At 48.0% G+C, this 15,902-nt stretch overlaps 1 protein-coding gene across 6 annotated transcripts in view; it reads right to left on the bottom strand.

Moving 5' to 3' along the window:
- The window catches only part of TECPR2 (tectonin beta-propeller repeat containing 2), a 131,798-nt gene that overhangs the window by 45,507 nt on the left and 70,389 nt on the right, over positions 1–15,902 (bottom strand). For all 6 annotated transcript variants that reach the window (XM_064375227.1, XM_064375230.1, XM_064375225.1 and 3 more), the window contains 4 exons: positions 13,034–13,217; positions 11,016–11,189; positions 7,324–7,504; positions 4,888–5,029 (listed from right to left, as the gene is read on the bottom strand). In XM_064375227.1, coding sequence (XP_064231297.1) covers positions 4,888–5,029; positions 7,324–7,504; positions 11,016–11,189; positions 13,034–13,217 — 681 coding nt within the window. The remainder of the gene's footprint in view (positions 1–4,887; positions 5,030–7,323; positions 7,505–11,015; positions 11,190–13,033; positions 13,218–15,902) is intronic.

The following is a 15,902-nucleotide window of genomic DNA, read 5'->3' as shown; positions in this document are numbered from 1 at the left end:
GAGACAAGCAAAAACCCTGAGTCAGAGCAACTACAGCGTAGACTCTCCGCCTCGAGGGACGGTTCTGGCCCAGGCCCACGCTTCTGCATTTCGAGTAATGAGATGACCATCCAAACACAAATGTGCACATGTGCACTTGTGGAAGGACCAAAAACATGTGACAGGATGCCAGCAAACCACTAACTCTAACTCCAGCTCCTTCGTAGCAGTGGATTTAAAGTATGGAAGAATATATTCACATTTTAGACAATTTTATATAACATGGATCTTTTACAAGCATGTATTACATTTGTGATTAAATATCAATCCCCCACACACCCCTTCTAAGAAGACTTTCATTCTAATCAGAGCGAGAAAGAATAATTTTGCCGTCTTTTCTGAGACAGTCTTGCTCTGACATCCAGGCTGGAGTGCAGTGGCACAATCATACTCAGCCTTGACTTGAGACAGAGTCTTGTTCTTGTCACCCAGGCTGGAGTGCAATGACACAATCTCGGCTCACTGCAACCTCTGCCTCCTGGGTTAAAGCAATTCTCCTGCCTCAGCCTCCTAAGTAGCTAGGATTATGGGCATGTGCCACCATGCCCAGCTAATTTTTGTATTTTTTGGAAGAGACGGGGTTTCACCATGTTGGCCAGGCTGATCTCGACCTCCTGACCTCGTGATCCGCCCGCCTCAGCCTCCCAAAGTGCTGGGATTACAGGCATGAGCCACCGCGCCCAGCCTACCTAGCCAATTTTTAAATTTTTTGTAGAGACAGGTCTCCCTATGCTGCCCAGGCTGGTCTTGAACTTCTGGGCTCAATTGATCTTCCTGACTTGGCCTCCCAGAGTACTGGGATTATAGGCATGAGCCACTACACCCGGCTTCAATTTTGCTTTTAAATTCAGGTATTTCCAATGGACAACAGTATACGGTACTTAGAAACATAATGAGCATTTATTTAAAAAGGTATTACAAGTAGTGTGATTAACTAATTTTTTGTTTTTTCTCGAGACAGAGTCTTGCTCTGTCATCCAGGCTGGAGGGCAGTGGCGTAATTTTGGCTCACCACCACCTCTGCCTCCTGGGTTTAAGAGATTCTCCTGCCCCAGCCTCTCAAGTAGTTGGGACTATAGGCACATGCCACCACACCTGGATAATTTTTCATATGTTTAGTAAAGATGGAGTTTTGCCATATTGGCCAGGTTGGTCTTGAACTCCTGACCTCAGGTGATCTGCCCACCTTGGTCTCCCAAAGTGCTGAGATTACAGGCATGAGCCACCACGCCCAGCTATGATGAACTAATTTATAATCTGAATTGGGACTGCTAACAATTATTGCAAGGCAACAGCATCAACTAGGCCAGTCCTGGGTATCTAGAGTCTAACCCTAGCTGTAAGACAAGTTGTTTATGAGTGGAAATCTGATTCTCCATGATGTTCACTCACATTTCTGCACTGCTGGGTTGGATTACAGAGAATATCACTGGCATAAATGCCCTACTCCTGGCCAGGCGCAGTGGCTCACGCCTATAATCCCATTACGTCGGGAGGCCAAGGCAAGTGGATTACTTGAGGTCAGGAGTTCCAAACCAGCCTGCCAACATGGTGAAACCCTTACTCTACAAAAATTAGTCTGGTGTGATGGCACATGCCTGTAATCCCAGCTACTTGGGAGGCTGAGGCAGGATAACTGCTTGAACCTGGGAGGCAGAGGTTGCAGTGAGCCGAGATCATGCCACTGCATTCCAGCCTGAGTGACAAGAGTGAGATGCATCTCCAAAAAATAAAAATAAAAATAAATAATGCCCTTCTCCTATCATAGCCACATGCAGGCCATATCCCCAGGTCACACACAGTAAAATATGAGAAAAAGTGACATCACTTATTATAGGGAACCTAATTTATTTATTAAGATGGGGTCTCACTTTGTCACCCAGGTGGGAACACAATGGCGAAATTACAGCTCACGCAGCCTCAAATTCCTGGGCTGACACCATCCTCCCACCCCAACCTCCCAAGTAGCTGGGAATATAGGAATGTGCCACCACACCTGTCTAATTTTTAAAAAATTTTAGGTGGAGATGGAGCCTTGCTTTGCTGACCTGGCTGGTCTTAAACTCCTGGCTTCAAGCAATCCTCCCACCTTGGCCTCCCAAGGTGTTGGGATTGCAGGCCTGAGCCACCACGCCTGGTTGGGAACCTAATTTATAAGAAACAAAAAGGAAATGATTGTAAAAGTCAGTACTTTAAAACATGTACAAATCCTTCCCTTTCCCCTCTATGGAAGGACTCATGCTCACTAGCGCACTGGTCTCACTGAAGTTTGCGGGACGGTCTCTACCATGTCAGGCCCCAGGCCCCGAGGCAGAGCCTGTAGCTCTGTTCTGCACTCCAGGGCACTCTCGGCCAGCCTGGCTGCATTCCCCATCACATGCTCTGGAAATGAGCTCTGAGGGTCCACACACTACAGCCCTTCTGGGAGACCCAGCACACTGCCGCAAAGTTACGACAGTCGGTCCCAGCACCAAAAATGTGCAGACAAGCAGGACAAAAATTAAAAGAAAGAAAAGTTTTGCAGCTAACTATAACACTAGCTCTCACACTAGAAAGAAATCAATCTTATAGTATTTAAAGTAACTCTGCTTCCAAGTACCTCAAAGATGGTTCTGTCAAATTAAACTTCTCTAAAGATAATGTTCTGAATATTATGATAAAATGATACCTAGTTTTCTTTATGATACTTAAAATAATTTAGTGCATATATACACATATAGGTATATATGTGTATATGTATACATATGGTTACAAGTATAGAAAAGGTATGTTATATACAACACATCTCAAAGAGCAAACACAACTCATTTTCTACATTTTCATCTGAAAGACCTCAGAACAGTCAATGCAAGACAAGCCTTCAACAAAGCAAGTCTGAGGTGACAATACGATGTAAACCAATGGGACAAGATACTTAAAAACACCAAATATGGCCTGGGCATGGTGACTCACACCTGTAATCCCAGCACTTTGGGAGGCTGAGGCGGGCAGATCACAAGGTCAAGAGATCGAGACCATCCTGGCCAACATGGTGAAATCACGTCTCTACTAAAAATACAAAAATTAGCTGGGCGTGGTGGCGCACACCTGTAGTCCCAGCTACTCAGGAGGCTGAGGCAGGAGAATTGCTTGAACCTGGGAGGCGGAGGTTGCAATAAGCCGAGATGGCGTTACTGCACTCCAGCCTGGCAACAGAGCGAGACTCCATCTCAAAAAAAAAAAAAAAAGAAGAAGAAGAAGAAACATCAAATATTTCACGACTATTGACTATCAGTGCAATCCTTACCTACTACAGTGTGAGACTGTGGGAGCTATGCTAACACTAAACAATACCAAAGACGGGAAAGAAGACACTCCTTCGAAAATCCATTCTAGGTCAAGGGTGGTAGTTCATGCCTATAATCCCAGTGCTTTGGGAGGTCAAGGCGGGAGGATTGCTTGAGCCAAGGAGTTCAAGACCAGCCTGGGCAACACCAAGACCTTGTCTCTACCAAAGTAATTAGCTGGGCATGGTGGCATGTGCCTGTGGTCCCAGCTACTTGGGAGGCTGAGGTGGGAGGATTACTTCAGCCCAGGAGTTGGATGCTACAGTGAACAGTGAACCCGCCACTGAACTCCAGCATGGGCAAAAGAGTGAGACCCTGCCTCAGAAAAAAAGGAAAAGAGAAATCCATTCTAGGTGCTCTTTCTGGGACCAAATCACACAAAGTTAGCTTGAGTATATCCTCATCCTGTTTCTTAAAGTGTTTCCTTTTCTGGAAGCATGTGGAAAAATTCCCCTTTCTTTGCTGAAATACCATTTACTTAGAGGCCTTCTTAATAAGCAGAGAGAGCTCAATTTTAATTTTGGGTTAGGCTTTCAAACCTACTGTTTGGGCTTTTCTTTCTTAGCACATTTGTTCATAATTAAACATTATTATTACCTTGGTCTTCAAATGGATGTCACTGGGTTTATTTAGTCTGTAATAATATATTTATAAATAATAGCAAAATAAATAAAGTGCATTATTTACACAAAGAGTTTTGCAAATTATTTCCTATGATGAAAAGTGCTTGATGTTTCTAATATACTCAAACACAGCAGAGTCTAATCCATCAAATAGAAAAAGTGAATACTAATGGCTGGGCGTGGTGGCTCGGCCTGTAATCCCAGTACTTTGGGAGGTGGAGGCAGGCGGATTCTTCTCTCTTTTTTTCTGAGATAGGGTCTAGCTCTGTCACCCAAATTGGATTGTGGTAGTATGATCTTGGCTCACTGAAACCTCTGCCTCCTGGGCTCAAACCATCCTCCCGCCTCAGCCTCCTGAGTAGCTGGGACCAAAGGTGTGTGCCACCATGCCCAGCTAATTTTTGAATTTTTGGTAGAGATGGAGTTTCACGATGTTCCCCAGGCTGGTCTTGAACTCCTGGACTCAGGCAATCTGCCTGCCTTGGCCTCCCAAATTGCTGGGATTACAAGTGTGAGCCACTGTGCCCGGTCTGGGTCTGGGTGGATCTCTTGGGCTCAGGAGTTTGAGACCAGCCTGGGCAACATGGCAAAACCCTGTCTCTACAAAAAAATACAAAAAACTAGCTGGGCGTCGTGGCACATGCCTATAGTCCCAGCTACTTGGGAGGCTGAGGTGGGAGAATCACCTGAGCCCAGGAAGTCAAGATTGCAGTGAGCTGTGATTACGCCACTGCACTTCTGCCTGGGTGATAGAAGGAGATCTTGTTTCAAAACAAACAATAAAAAAGTGAATATTTTAAATTTAATCCAGTATCTTTAAGGAACAGGGAGAGGTAAGAAAAGGGGAAGCAGAAAAGGTCAGGGAGAGTTCAGCACGCGGCCCGGAGCTGAACACCTACTTGCCACCAGTGGTCATCATCTCCTTGTGGCTTCTTGGAAACAATGCCAGTTCTGAACCACAAGTTCCCATGGATGTCCAGGGCCCAGAGAGTCTGCTGATCCCCAAGCGTTATGCAGACGGGTTCTAAAGCTTGCCTTTCGCTGAAAATAAGGAGGAGAACATGGGGGTCAGCACCCACAGGCAGAGTGCCCAGAGTGTAGGCATAGCTGCGAGAAGAGATGTGACCCTGGAGCAGGTCATCAAGTGCCAGGGAAGGAAGTTTGAGTCGGAGTTAAATTACTATGTAAGATAAATGGTTCACATGGGTGGCAGCCTCTGAAAGACATACTGATGACCCAGAATGGCCAGAAAACTCTTGAGAGAAAATAACCTAAGAAAAAAGTGAGTAGGGACAAAAAGAATCCAAAGCCCGTGAGTGCCTCCATCTCTCTACTCCCTCCCTCACCAAGGGAGTGACTGTCAACTCCCCCGATGTGCCAGGCTATTCTGTGCAGCTGGGCCTGGGCGGACACTGGCCTCTCTGCTAGAGATGCCATCTCCCTCCTTCCATACGGGGAAGTCCTCATCAGCTTCAAGGCTTAGCTGTGGGTCCACTCCGCATGCTGCCTTCCCGACCGCTGCATGGAGCCCTTGGTTCCCTCGGGGCTGCACACTCCACACTCCTGTTTAGGGCCATCTGTGCTAATGGGTGTCCTTCCATGCATGGGGCCCCCCATGAGATCTGGAACTGGTGACAGAAGAGCCAGCCTCAGCCCTCTTGGCACACTCAACCCCTAGCACCATTTAGCATTTTTTTTTTTTGAGACCAAGTATTGCTCTTGTTGCCCAGGCTGGGGTGCAATGGTGTGATCTCAGCTCACTGCAATCTCCACCTCCCCGGATCAAGCAATTCTCCCGTCTCAGGTTCCCAAGTAGCTGGGATTACAGGCACCCACCACCATAGCCAGCTCATTTTTGTATTTTTAGTGGAGACAGAGTTTCGCCATGTTGGTCAGGCTGGTCTCAAATTCCTGACTTCAGGTGATCCACCCGCCTCTGCCTCCCAAAGTGCTAGGATTACAGGTGTGAGTCACAATGCCCAGACCATTCTGGCTCTTAATAGGTATTTGCTATAAGTTTACTGGGTTGCTAGATTCAAACCAAGAATATCCTAATCTAGTTTTTCTAAGGACTATTAATACTTCCATATTAGTAAAATGATCTGATGGCAATTCTATAACTAATATCTTGAATGGTAAAAAAATAGCTTAAATTATAGTTCAGAGATCAGGCCAGGCACAGTGGCTCATGCCTGTAATCCCAGCACTATGGGAGGCTGAAGAAGGAGAACTGCTTGAGCCCAAGAGTTCAAGATCAGTCTGGGTAACATGATGAAAATCTGTCTCTACAAAAAATACAAAAATTAGCTGGGCATGGTGGTGTGCACCTGTAGTCCCAGCTACTCAGGAGGTTGAGGCAGGAGGATCATCTGAGCCCAGAAGGTCAAGGCAACAGTGAGCTGTGATCATGGCACTGCACCCGAGCCTGGGTGACAGAGTGAGACCTTATATCAAAAAAAAGAAAGAAAGAACGGGCACGGTGCCTCACGCCTGTAATCCCAGCACTTTGGGAGACACAGGCAGGCAGATCACAAGGTCAGGAGTTCAAGACCAGACTGGCCAACATGGTGAAACTCCATCTCTACTAAAAAATACAAAAATTAGGCTGGGTGTGGTGGCTCACGCCTGCAATCCAACCACTTTAGAGGCCAAGGCTGGCAGATCACCTGAGGTCGGGAGTTCAAGACCAGCCTGACCAATATGGTGAAACCCCGTGTTAAAAAAAAAAAAAAATACAAAAATTAGCTGGGCATGGTGGCTCGTGCCTGTAATCCCAGCTACTTGGGAGGCTAAGGTAGGAGCATTGCTTGAACCAGGACCTGGGAAGTGGAGGTTGCAGTGAGCCGAGATCGCGCCACTGTACTCCAGCCTGGGCTACAGAGCAAGACTCCATCTCAAAAAAAAAAAAAAAAGTTACAGTTTAGAGATCAATTTCAATTGACTAGCATGAAAATAAAAAAAAAAATGTGGACCTAAGTCATCACAGACACTAAACCAGAACTACCTGGCGGTGAGCAGTTCTGAGTAGAGACCGTAATGACAGACTCATGATGCCATGATGCTCAGGGCTGCACAGACAGCAGCAGCATTTTTAAAAATTCAGCTCTGACTCAATGTCCAGTCTGTTGGTCAGAATTAGGCAGAGTTTCTCTACGGTCACGCTGCAGAAATCATCTCTGGTGATTCAAGATTAGCCTATAGCCATGGAAGCTGCGGGTGCTGCCTCCCAGGAAAGGCCCGCCCAGGATCGGCCTCGTGGTGCCTTGCCGAGTCAAGTGGACAAGAACAAAGGGTAAGACAAGCAAGATGCTGAGGGAGTCTCCGGCCACCAGTACCTGACAATGTCACACTTCCACTGCTCGCCTTCCGGACAGAAGCTGCTCACGCCCTCCCGGTACAGGAGGGCCCTCTGCTCCGTCAGCGCCCACACCACGTTGTCCCGGGCTGTGATCTGGGACAGCGGGTAGGGACACTCCACCTTCATGGCTCGGGCACAAGGGCGATCCACGCTGAGAGCTGCCAGGAAGATGGGAAGAAGCCCCCAAAGACACACAGTCAGAACGCCACACCTCATTTTGACTTGGTTATTGGTGTTTATTTTTCCTTTTCTGGTATTTTGCTATGTTCTTTCACAATGAGTACTTTTAAAAAAACTTTAATTAATTTCTTTTTTCTTTTTTTTTTTTTTAAGATGGGGTTTCACCACGATGGCCAGGCTGATCTTGAACTCCTGACCTCAGGTGATCCACCTACCTCAGCCTCCCAAAGTGCTAGGATTACAGGCATGAGCCACCGTGCCCGGCTTAAAAAAACTTTAATTAATTAATTAAAAATACAGACAGGGCCTCTCTATGTTGCCCAGGCCGATCTCAAACTCCTGGGCTCAAGAAATCCTACTGCCTCAGCCTCCCAAAGTGCTGGGATTACAGGCAGGAGCTGCCCTGTTCAGCCACTTTTTCGTTGTCAAGTTTAGTCAACATAAAGTTAAATTCTGCCTAAATGTAACATCTATCTGAAAGCAGTTTTAGACACTCTTTGAAAACTGAACAATTCAGAATTCTGTGGTGTCCCAATGTGGCACAAGAAGTTGTGAGAGAAGAACGCAAAGGCCAAGAGCAGGAGAGCGGCCAGATGGAGGCCAGAGGCCGCAGGGCAGAGCGGCTCTTCCAGGCAAAGGCTGCAGCATGGCTGGAGTCGGCAGGGACCTGAGGCCTGCGGCCATCCCTGCAGGGAGCTCCAGCACAGTGGCTCCCCTCTGCTCTGACTGGGTGCAGGCTCCACTAATAAAATGAAAACCCCAAATCTCCCAGATGAAATCTGAGGTCTGTCAAACTGCAAGGCAGTGTCAGGCCAAAGCTCAGGGTCCGTGACTCCCTGTCCAGGGCTCTTTCCCTTGCCTCCTTGTGGCTTGTCCATAAAGTATGTCTAAATGAGCTCAAAGGCTATTCCCAGGGGAGTAGACAGACCAACTGTCGCCTAAAACCCTGTATTCCACGGCCCGAGGCCTGCAATTAGGTCTCAGTACTCAAATGTGCCCCGTGACTAATCACAAACGCACCTATGGTATTGTAGTCCTTGGGTTATACTTCCTTGCACTAAACTAGGTGGGAGTCACCTGCAGGACTTGTTACATGACACATTCCTGAGCAATCCCCAGAAGGACTGGACATAATCCAACAGGTCTGGGTGGGGTCGGCTCATGTGAAGCTACTGACTGTCCTGGTGATTCCTCTGGTGCTACTGGTTAAGAGGTCACTCACTCCTCACCCCTAGGCCAGACGCACCTCCTGTCTCCCCCATGATCAAAGTTCAAATGTCCTGGCAGCTTAGATGTGCATGTGCCTTGCCAGAGCTACTTTCATTTAAAGGAAGACACAGGAACTAGGCTGGAGAAACCTGGGCCAGATCATGGCCTGTGAAGCCAGTATGGCTGTGCACCTGGGCTGGAGGTTCTTAAGCACCCTGGAGTAAGCCAGCTGCGCAAGGGCTTCGACCTGAAGACTCATCCCCAGCTGACGGCTCGTGGCAGAGATTAAAACATTCTCCTAAGGCCAGCGTGGTGGCTCACCCCTGTAATCCCAGCACTTTGGGAGGCTGAAGCAGGCAGATAACAAGGTTAGGAGATCGAGACCATCCTGGCTAACATGGTGAAACCCCATCTCTACTAAAAATGCAAAAAATTAGCCGGGCATGGTGGTGGGTGTTTATAGTCCCAGCTACTCAGGACGCTGAGGCCTGAGAACCGCTTGAACCCGGAAGGCGGAGGTTGCAGTGAGCCAAGATCACGCCACTGCACTCCAGCCTGGACAACAGAGCAAGACTCTGTCTCAAAAAAAAAAAAAAAATTTTTTTCTGAGGCCGGGCGTGGTGGCTCACACCTGTAATCCCAGCGCTTTGGGAGGCTAAGGTGGGCAGATCATGAGGTCAGGAGTTTGAGACCAGCCTGGCCGACATGGTGAAACCCCATGTCTACTAAAAATACAAAAATTACCAGGGCACAGTGGCACACGCCTATAGTCCCAGCTACTCGGGAGGCTGAAGCAGGAGAATCACTTGAACCAGGAGGCAGAGGTTGTGGTAAGCCTAGATCACACCACTGCACTCCAGTCTGGGTGACAGAGCAAGACTCCATCCCTCCTAAAAAATAAAAATAAAAACCAATAAAAACAACATTCTCCTGGAATCAGCAACGTTAAACATCTGGAAGATTGATCTTTACATAAATCGGACAATGGTATCTTGACAACCGAAAATATCTCCTGCCCCACAGTCCTTCTCAGACACTGATAAATCACATCACTTGTAGAAGATCCTTCTGCATTCTGCTGACAGTAAACACTGACCATCCTTACAGCTGATTTTTAATAAGCAAGTCCCACGGTGCCCCTTCCAGCAGCTAAAGGCTTCCCTGAAGGCAGCTTCCTGTGACTTGCTGAACTGCTATTTTCGTTTTGAGATGGAGTCTCACTGTCTCCTTGGCTGGAGTGCAGTGGCGCCATCTCAGTTCACTGCAAGCTCTGCCTCCGTGTTCAAATGATTCTCGTGCCTCAGCCTCGCAAGTAACTGGGACTACAGGCAGGCACCGCCATGCCCAGCTAATTTTTCTTTTTTCTTTTTTTTCTTTTTTATTTTTTAGTAGAGATGGGGTTTTGTCATGTTGGTGAGGCTGGTCTTGAACTCCTGACCTCAGGTGATCCACTTGCCTCGGCCTCCCAAAGTGTTGGGATTACCGGCATGAGCCACCACGCCTGACCTAAACTGCTTTTTAGAGCAAATTATGGCCTAGTGTGGTGGCTCACACCTGTAATTCCAGCACTTTGGGAGGCTGATGCAGGCAGATCACTTGAGGTTAGGAGTTCAAGACCAGCCTGGCCAACATGGTGAAACTTCATCTCTGCTAAAAATACAAAAAAATTAGCTGGGTGTGGTGGTGGACACCCAGGTGGTGGTAATCCCAGTCTGGAATCAAGAGGCTGAGGCAGAAGGATTGCTTGAACCTGGGAGGCAGAGGTTGTAGTGAGCCAAGATGGCACCACTGCACTCCAGTCTGGGCAAGAGAGAGAGAGACTCCATCTCGAAATAAAGAAGAGCAAATTATTTCTTCTTTTTTTTTTCCTGAGCCACAGGTAAATAAGACATAGGCTGGGCTTTGGTATGGCTGAACAAAAAATGCAGCCACTTAAGCTTTAGCTTAAAGGGGGAAATGAATTTTACATCCTTCCTCTGTATTCTTTCCTCTTAAGATCTGACATTGCAAGATACATGGTATGCGGTGGTTTCTGTATCTCACCAAATAATCCTTTTCATTCTTGCCCTAAATCTGTCCCAGGTTGAGTCTGTGTCAATAGCAGCAAACTGGTAATACACACCAAGTGGCAAATACTCTCTTCCCAGAAGTGTCTTAATTCGAATGGATTTTTAGCCTCTTAATCACAGTGATAGTTGTAAGCATGTTACTGGCAAAGCAGGATGCAGCAGAGAAAGTGACGGCAGAGCCAGCAGGCCCCTGAGCACAGCCCACAGTTACCTGTCTGCAAGTACAGGTCCCCGCTTGTCCTGATGATCCAGGCCGTGTCATCGCTCAGGGCCACAAACACCGCCTGGGGCAGGGCTTCATACCAGTGCCGCTTCCCCTTGATGGTGACTTTCCCACAAGCAAAAGCCCGGTTAGATTTCTGTTCAATCTTCCAGAGCAGGGTTCCTATGGAAATAAAAATTCTATTCACTGTCCAATTAATACTAGAATATATTTCTACACAAAAGGCTTCATGCTGGGCATTGAGGGGAGAAAGGTTTCTAAAACGCATCCTGTTCTGTCCCCCTAAGTGGGGAAAGAGGCCACCAGACCCAGGTTTGGGCCCTTGGCCACCACTCAGTGGCTGTGTGGCTTCAGGCTCCATGTCCCTGCCCACCTCCTAGCTCCACTTTCCTCCTGGGCAATGGGGATCATCTCCCCCAACAGGGCTGCGCTACAGACTGGCGGTGGGAGCAGACCAACTGCATGGTCACAGAGCTGGGCACATGGCAGGTGCTCCTCACACGGGGGAGAAACACTGATGACATTATTAGGTTTGATAAGTCCCCAAATAAACATCTTGAGACACAACCAGTGCTCTAGGAGAGGCTGAACAAGTCCTTTAGGGATGCAAAGGGAGGGATCAGTTCTGGACAAGCTGAATGGAAAGGATTCACAGAAAGAACATGCTCGTGCTGAGTCAGCCTGTTTTCACTGCGAAGGGGATTCTGATGAAGAGACGAAGGAGGAGAGAGGAAAGGGAAGGCAGGACAGCACTGCAGGTAGAGGCCTGGTGCAGGCCGACACAGGCAAGGTGAGGGGCCACCGGCAATCACCGCGCATCGCCTGGGCTGGACCAGAAGGCCTGCTGGGCATCTTTGCCTGTGGTATCCCCGGCACAAGGGCTCTGCCACCCACCAAGGACATGGGCCTGAGCCCTGAACGACACCTCAGCTGAGCACGTGAATCTCGTGGAGATGGAGAGTTCCCACTAGCACAGTGAGGGACCAAAGGGCCTGGGAATACAAGTAACTAACGTAATCAGGAGTAGAACCAACGTCCTAAAAGGCTAAGGAGACAAACCTGACAGTAAATGACAGCAACAAGAAATAAGTTAAAATGCACCACTGTGCAATGCCAGCTTGTGGAGTGGGTCGCTAGCCAGTCTCTAAAGAAACATATTTTCAAACAAGCAGTGAAAGCAAGCAAGCAAAACAACGCGGAACAAACTAATATTTTAAACAGTGACAAAGACCAGGGAGATTTAAGGGAAATTCATGTGGAAACACAGTGAAGTTACAGAGGACAGACAGGTCCCAAGTCATAGACTCGACTTTGTTCTGACTTCTATTCCCACGTCCTGACAATAAACCGGGCTGGTTCAAGGCAAAAGCACCCCCACCGGCGGAGGTGCTGATGTGGCCAACACAACCTTAAGAAAAACAAGCAAATGATTCCACGCAGATAAGGGAGGTCTTCCAGCCCAGGAGAACCTCGTTCAGGAAGCACTGGCTCCCAGTCACCACCAGTGACCTAACAGCAGCACGAAAGAATGAATGGACTTTCCTTTCAGAGTCAAGGAGTAGACTGTTCACCCAGAGCAGAGAACTCATTAAAACAGAATTTCTAAAGAGGAAGCTAAATAATTGGAATATATCCAACATACCCACAGGCCCGCCTTCGTGGTTCGGTTGCTTTAAAGCAACGCTGACAAAGAGAAACATATTATTTTTATAAATAGTATATTAATATCCTAAAAAATCCCTCAAATTTCAAACTTTCTATCTAGCTTACTAGCTTACAAAACTATCATCAGAGGTTACCGTTGCAGTTAATAAAGAAAACAAAAACTCAAACTGAACACCCATTCACACTGTGAATTGACATCCAATGCGGCAGTTCACGTTCTTTGGAGGAAAGCCCATCAAACCTTTCGGAAGAGGCAAACTTGGTGAATGCTCAGGGGAGCCCTGTGCTAAGATGTCTGCACCCAGGAATGGGGAGCGAGAGCAGGGAGCGTGGGGGCAAACCTGAGGGCGAGACTGCCACCTGCTGGACAGCATCTTCAAACTTCTGCCAGCGCAGCCCAGCGCCCGGCAAGGCACTGCAGAACAGGCCGCCTTTGTAGTCCAGGCACCAGATATACTTCTCGGAGACCACCAAGCTGAGGATGCCATAGCCAGGACCCGAGTAGCCCATCCAGCTTTCTGCAAACTAACAAGGGCAGAGCCAGTGAAGTCTGTGGCAGAGGACACAGCCACCCCTGGCTTACTGTCGTCAGTAAGAAAGGTGAGTGGGTATCATTAACACAAGACAGTAAAAGGGTCAGCAAGAAGCCAAGCCAAACCTCCCCTCAACCCCCGCTACCTTTGGACACCCCTCTACCACAAACGTTCTGAGACGTGTGCTGCTGTCTCCCTACAGAGACTCCCTGGCGTCCCTGGAAGACACTTCTCCTGTTCTAACACCTCTGTAACACTTAGGGCATCACATCACGTTACAAAGGAGCTACTTTTATTCTGCAGGCGCACCTCACCATATGCAAAGAGCCAGGTTCTTCAATATCTGCATGCAAGTCCATGTTCTATGGTCTAATCATTACAGATGCATTGGAGACGTGGCACTACCACTGTCTTTTTTTCTACCATATTTTCTTTTCTTTTTTTTTTTTTTTTTTTTGAGATGGAGTTTTGCTCTTGTTGCCCAGGCTGGAGTGCAATGGCGTGATCTCAGCTCACTGCAACCTCCGCCTCCTGGGTTTGAGTGATTCTCCTGCCTCAGCCTCCCAAGTAGCTGGGATTACCGGCATGCACCACCACACCGAGCTAATTTTTGCATTTTTAGTAGAAACAGGGTTTCTCCATGTTGGTCAGGCTGGTCTCAAACTCCCGACCTCAGGTGATCCGCCGGGCCTTGGCTTCCCAAAGTGCTGGGATTACAGGCGTCAGCTGATGCGCCCCCTCTTTTTTTTTTCTTTTCGAGATGGAGTCGTACTCTGTTACCCAGGCTGGATGGAGTGCAGTGGCGCAATCTCGGCTGACTGCAATTCTCCTGCTTCAACCTCCCAAGTAGTTGGGATTATAGGTGTCCACCACCATGCCCAGCTAATTTTTGTCTTTTTAGTAGAGATGGGGTTTTGCCATGTTGGCCAGGCTGGTCTCGAACTCCTGACCTGAGGTGATTCGTCCACCCTGGCCTCCCAAAGTGCTGGGATGATAGGCATGAGCCATCACGCCCAGCCTTGCCAGGGTTCTTTTAAAAATCAAAACTAAATAAAGTCTTTAACAGTTTTCAATAATTGCAAAGGAAATAAATATATTTGTACAGATACCCACATAGAAGTTAAGTACTTCAAAGAGAATGAGGTCCAACTCTTCTCAATCTAGCCCTGCTTACCATGGCAAGACTTACCTCCACCCCTCCCCCCAAAAAAATACACCATAAAATTTCTTGGCTTTCCAGCTACCTGGAGTGGGATGAGGAAGGGAGGAAATTAGAGGGTCAGGGGCTCAAAGGGCCAGGATCCCTGTCACCTAAGTAAGGGCTTTCCCGAATTTCTGGCCTAGAATTCCAATACTCCACCCTACAGGTAGTCTGCCTGGCTAACGCCCAGTCATTAGGGGGCCACGCTGCTGGGGCTTCCTACAGCCCTGCACTTGGCTCAGCACCTTCACCTGAGTCCCACTCAACTGTGAGGATGTGAACATGTACCTGGCTCCCCCTCAAGACTCTGAGGCTCAGGAAGATGGAATCCACAACTAGCTACCATTTGCACTGTGGTCCCCAGCACAAACACAGAGACTGACAGTCAAGGCCACTCAGGAACCACCGGGTTGAAAAGATAAATGCCGAATGACTGAAGAAAAGGCCACCCTTGTCTGGGCACAGCAGCTCACACCTGTAATCCCAGCACTTTGGGAGGCTGAGGTGGGCAGACTGCTTGAGCTCCGGAGTTCGCAACAAATCTGGCCAATATGGCAAAACCCCTTCTCTTTAAAAAACACAAAAATTACCAGCCTGGGTGACAGAGTGAGACTCTGTCTCAGAAAAAAAAAAAAAAATACAAAGATTAGCTGGGCGTGGTGGCACATGCCTATATCCCAGTGACTCAGGAAGCTGAGACAGGAGGATCGCTTCAGCCTAGGGAGGTTGAGGCTACAATGAGCCATGACTGTGCCACCGCGCTCCATCCTGGGTGACAGAGTAAGACCCTGTTTAAAAAAAAAAAAGCCTTTTGGCATTCTGTCTCAAAACAAGTAAGCAGCACATTTCACTTCTGGGGCATGACAGCACAGAGGACGAGCGAGGGGGTCCTGTGGGCCACCCTTCACTTGCTATATGACCTGTGCAAGCTGTCCAGCTATTCTGCGCTTCCGTTTCCTCCTCTGTAAAAGGGGGACAAGGAGAGTGCCTATTGCGTAGTTTGTGTTCAGAGAAGTAAACGAGTTGAACCTGTAAAGTGCTTCGCAGGATGCCTGCACATGGTAACCACTGATCAAGCGTCACACTGTAGCACCGAGAGAATTCAGTGTACACGGTGGGGAGCACATGTAGCTGTAAGTGCACAGCCATAATTCATACCTCACATCTACAGTCAGCAGGAGACATGACAGTACAGTTAGTTCTGAAACCAGATACATCTAGTAATAGTTACTTGCTAAGGAAAGTAGGTGCTTTTTAAAAAATCACTTTTAATATAAAATGCTCAAGGACAGTTAAAAATCATCTCCTAATTACGTGCGCTGGGTGGACCTACAAAGACTGGTTACTCCAAAACGCTTCCCGCAGCTTGCAGCGGAGCCCTGGGGCCACAGTCTGGAGGCTGAGGAGACAGAAGTTCTGGAAATGGCCATGCTCTTGCAGATGGTTCCTTGAAGAGGTCTGAGGAGGAGGACGGAA

The sequence above is a fragment of the Aotus nancymaae genome, unplaced genomic scaffold (assembly GCF_030222135.1).
Source record: "Aotus nancymaae isolate 86718 unplaced genomic scaffold, 86718_ANA_hifiasm-v0.15.2.pri h1tg000011l, whole genome shotgun sequence".
NCBI lineage: Eukaryota > Metazoa > Chordata > Mammalia > Primates > Aotidae > Aotus > Aotus nancymaae.
The sequence above is the reverse complement of the archived record's forward strand: the minus strand, read 5'-3'. Positions and strand labels throughout refer to the sequence as shown.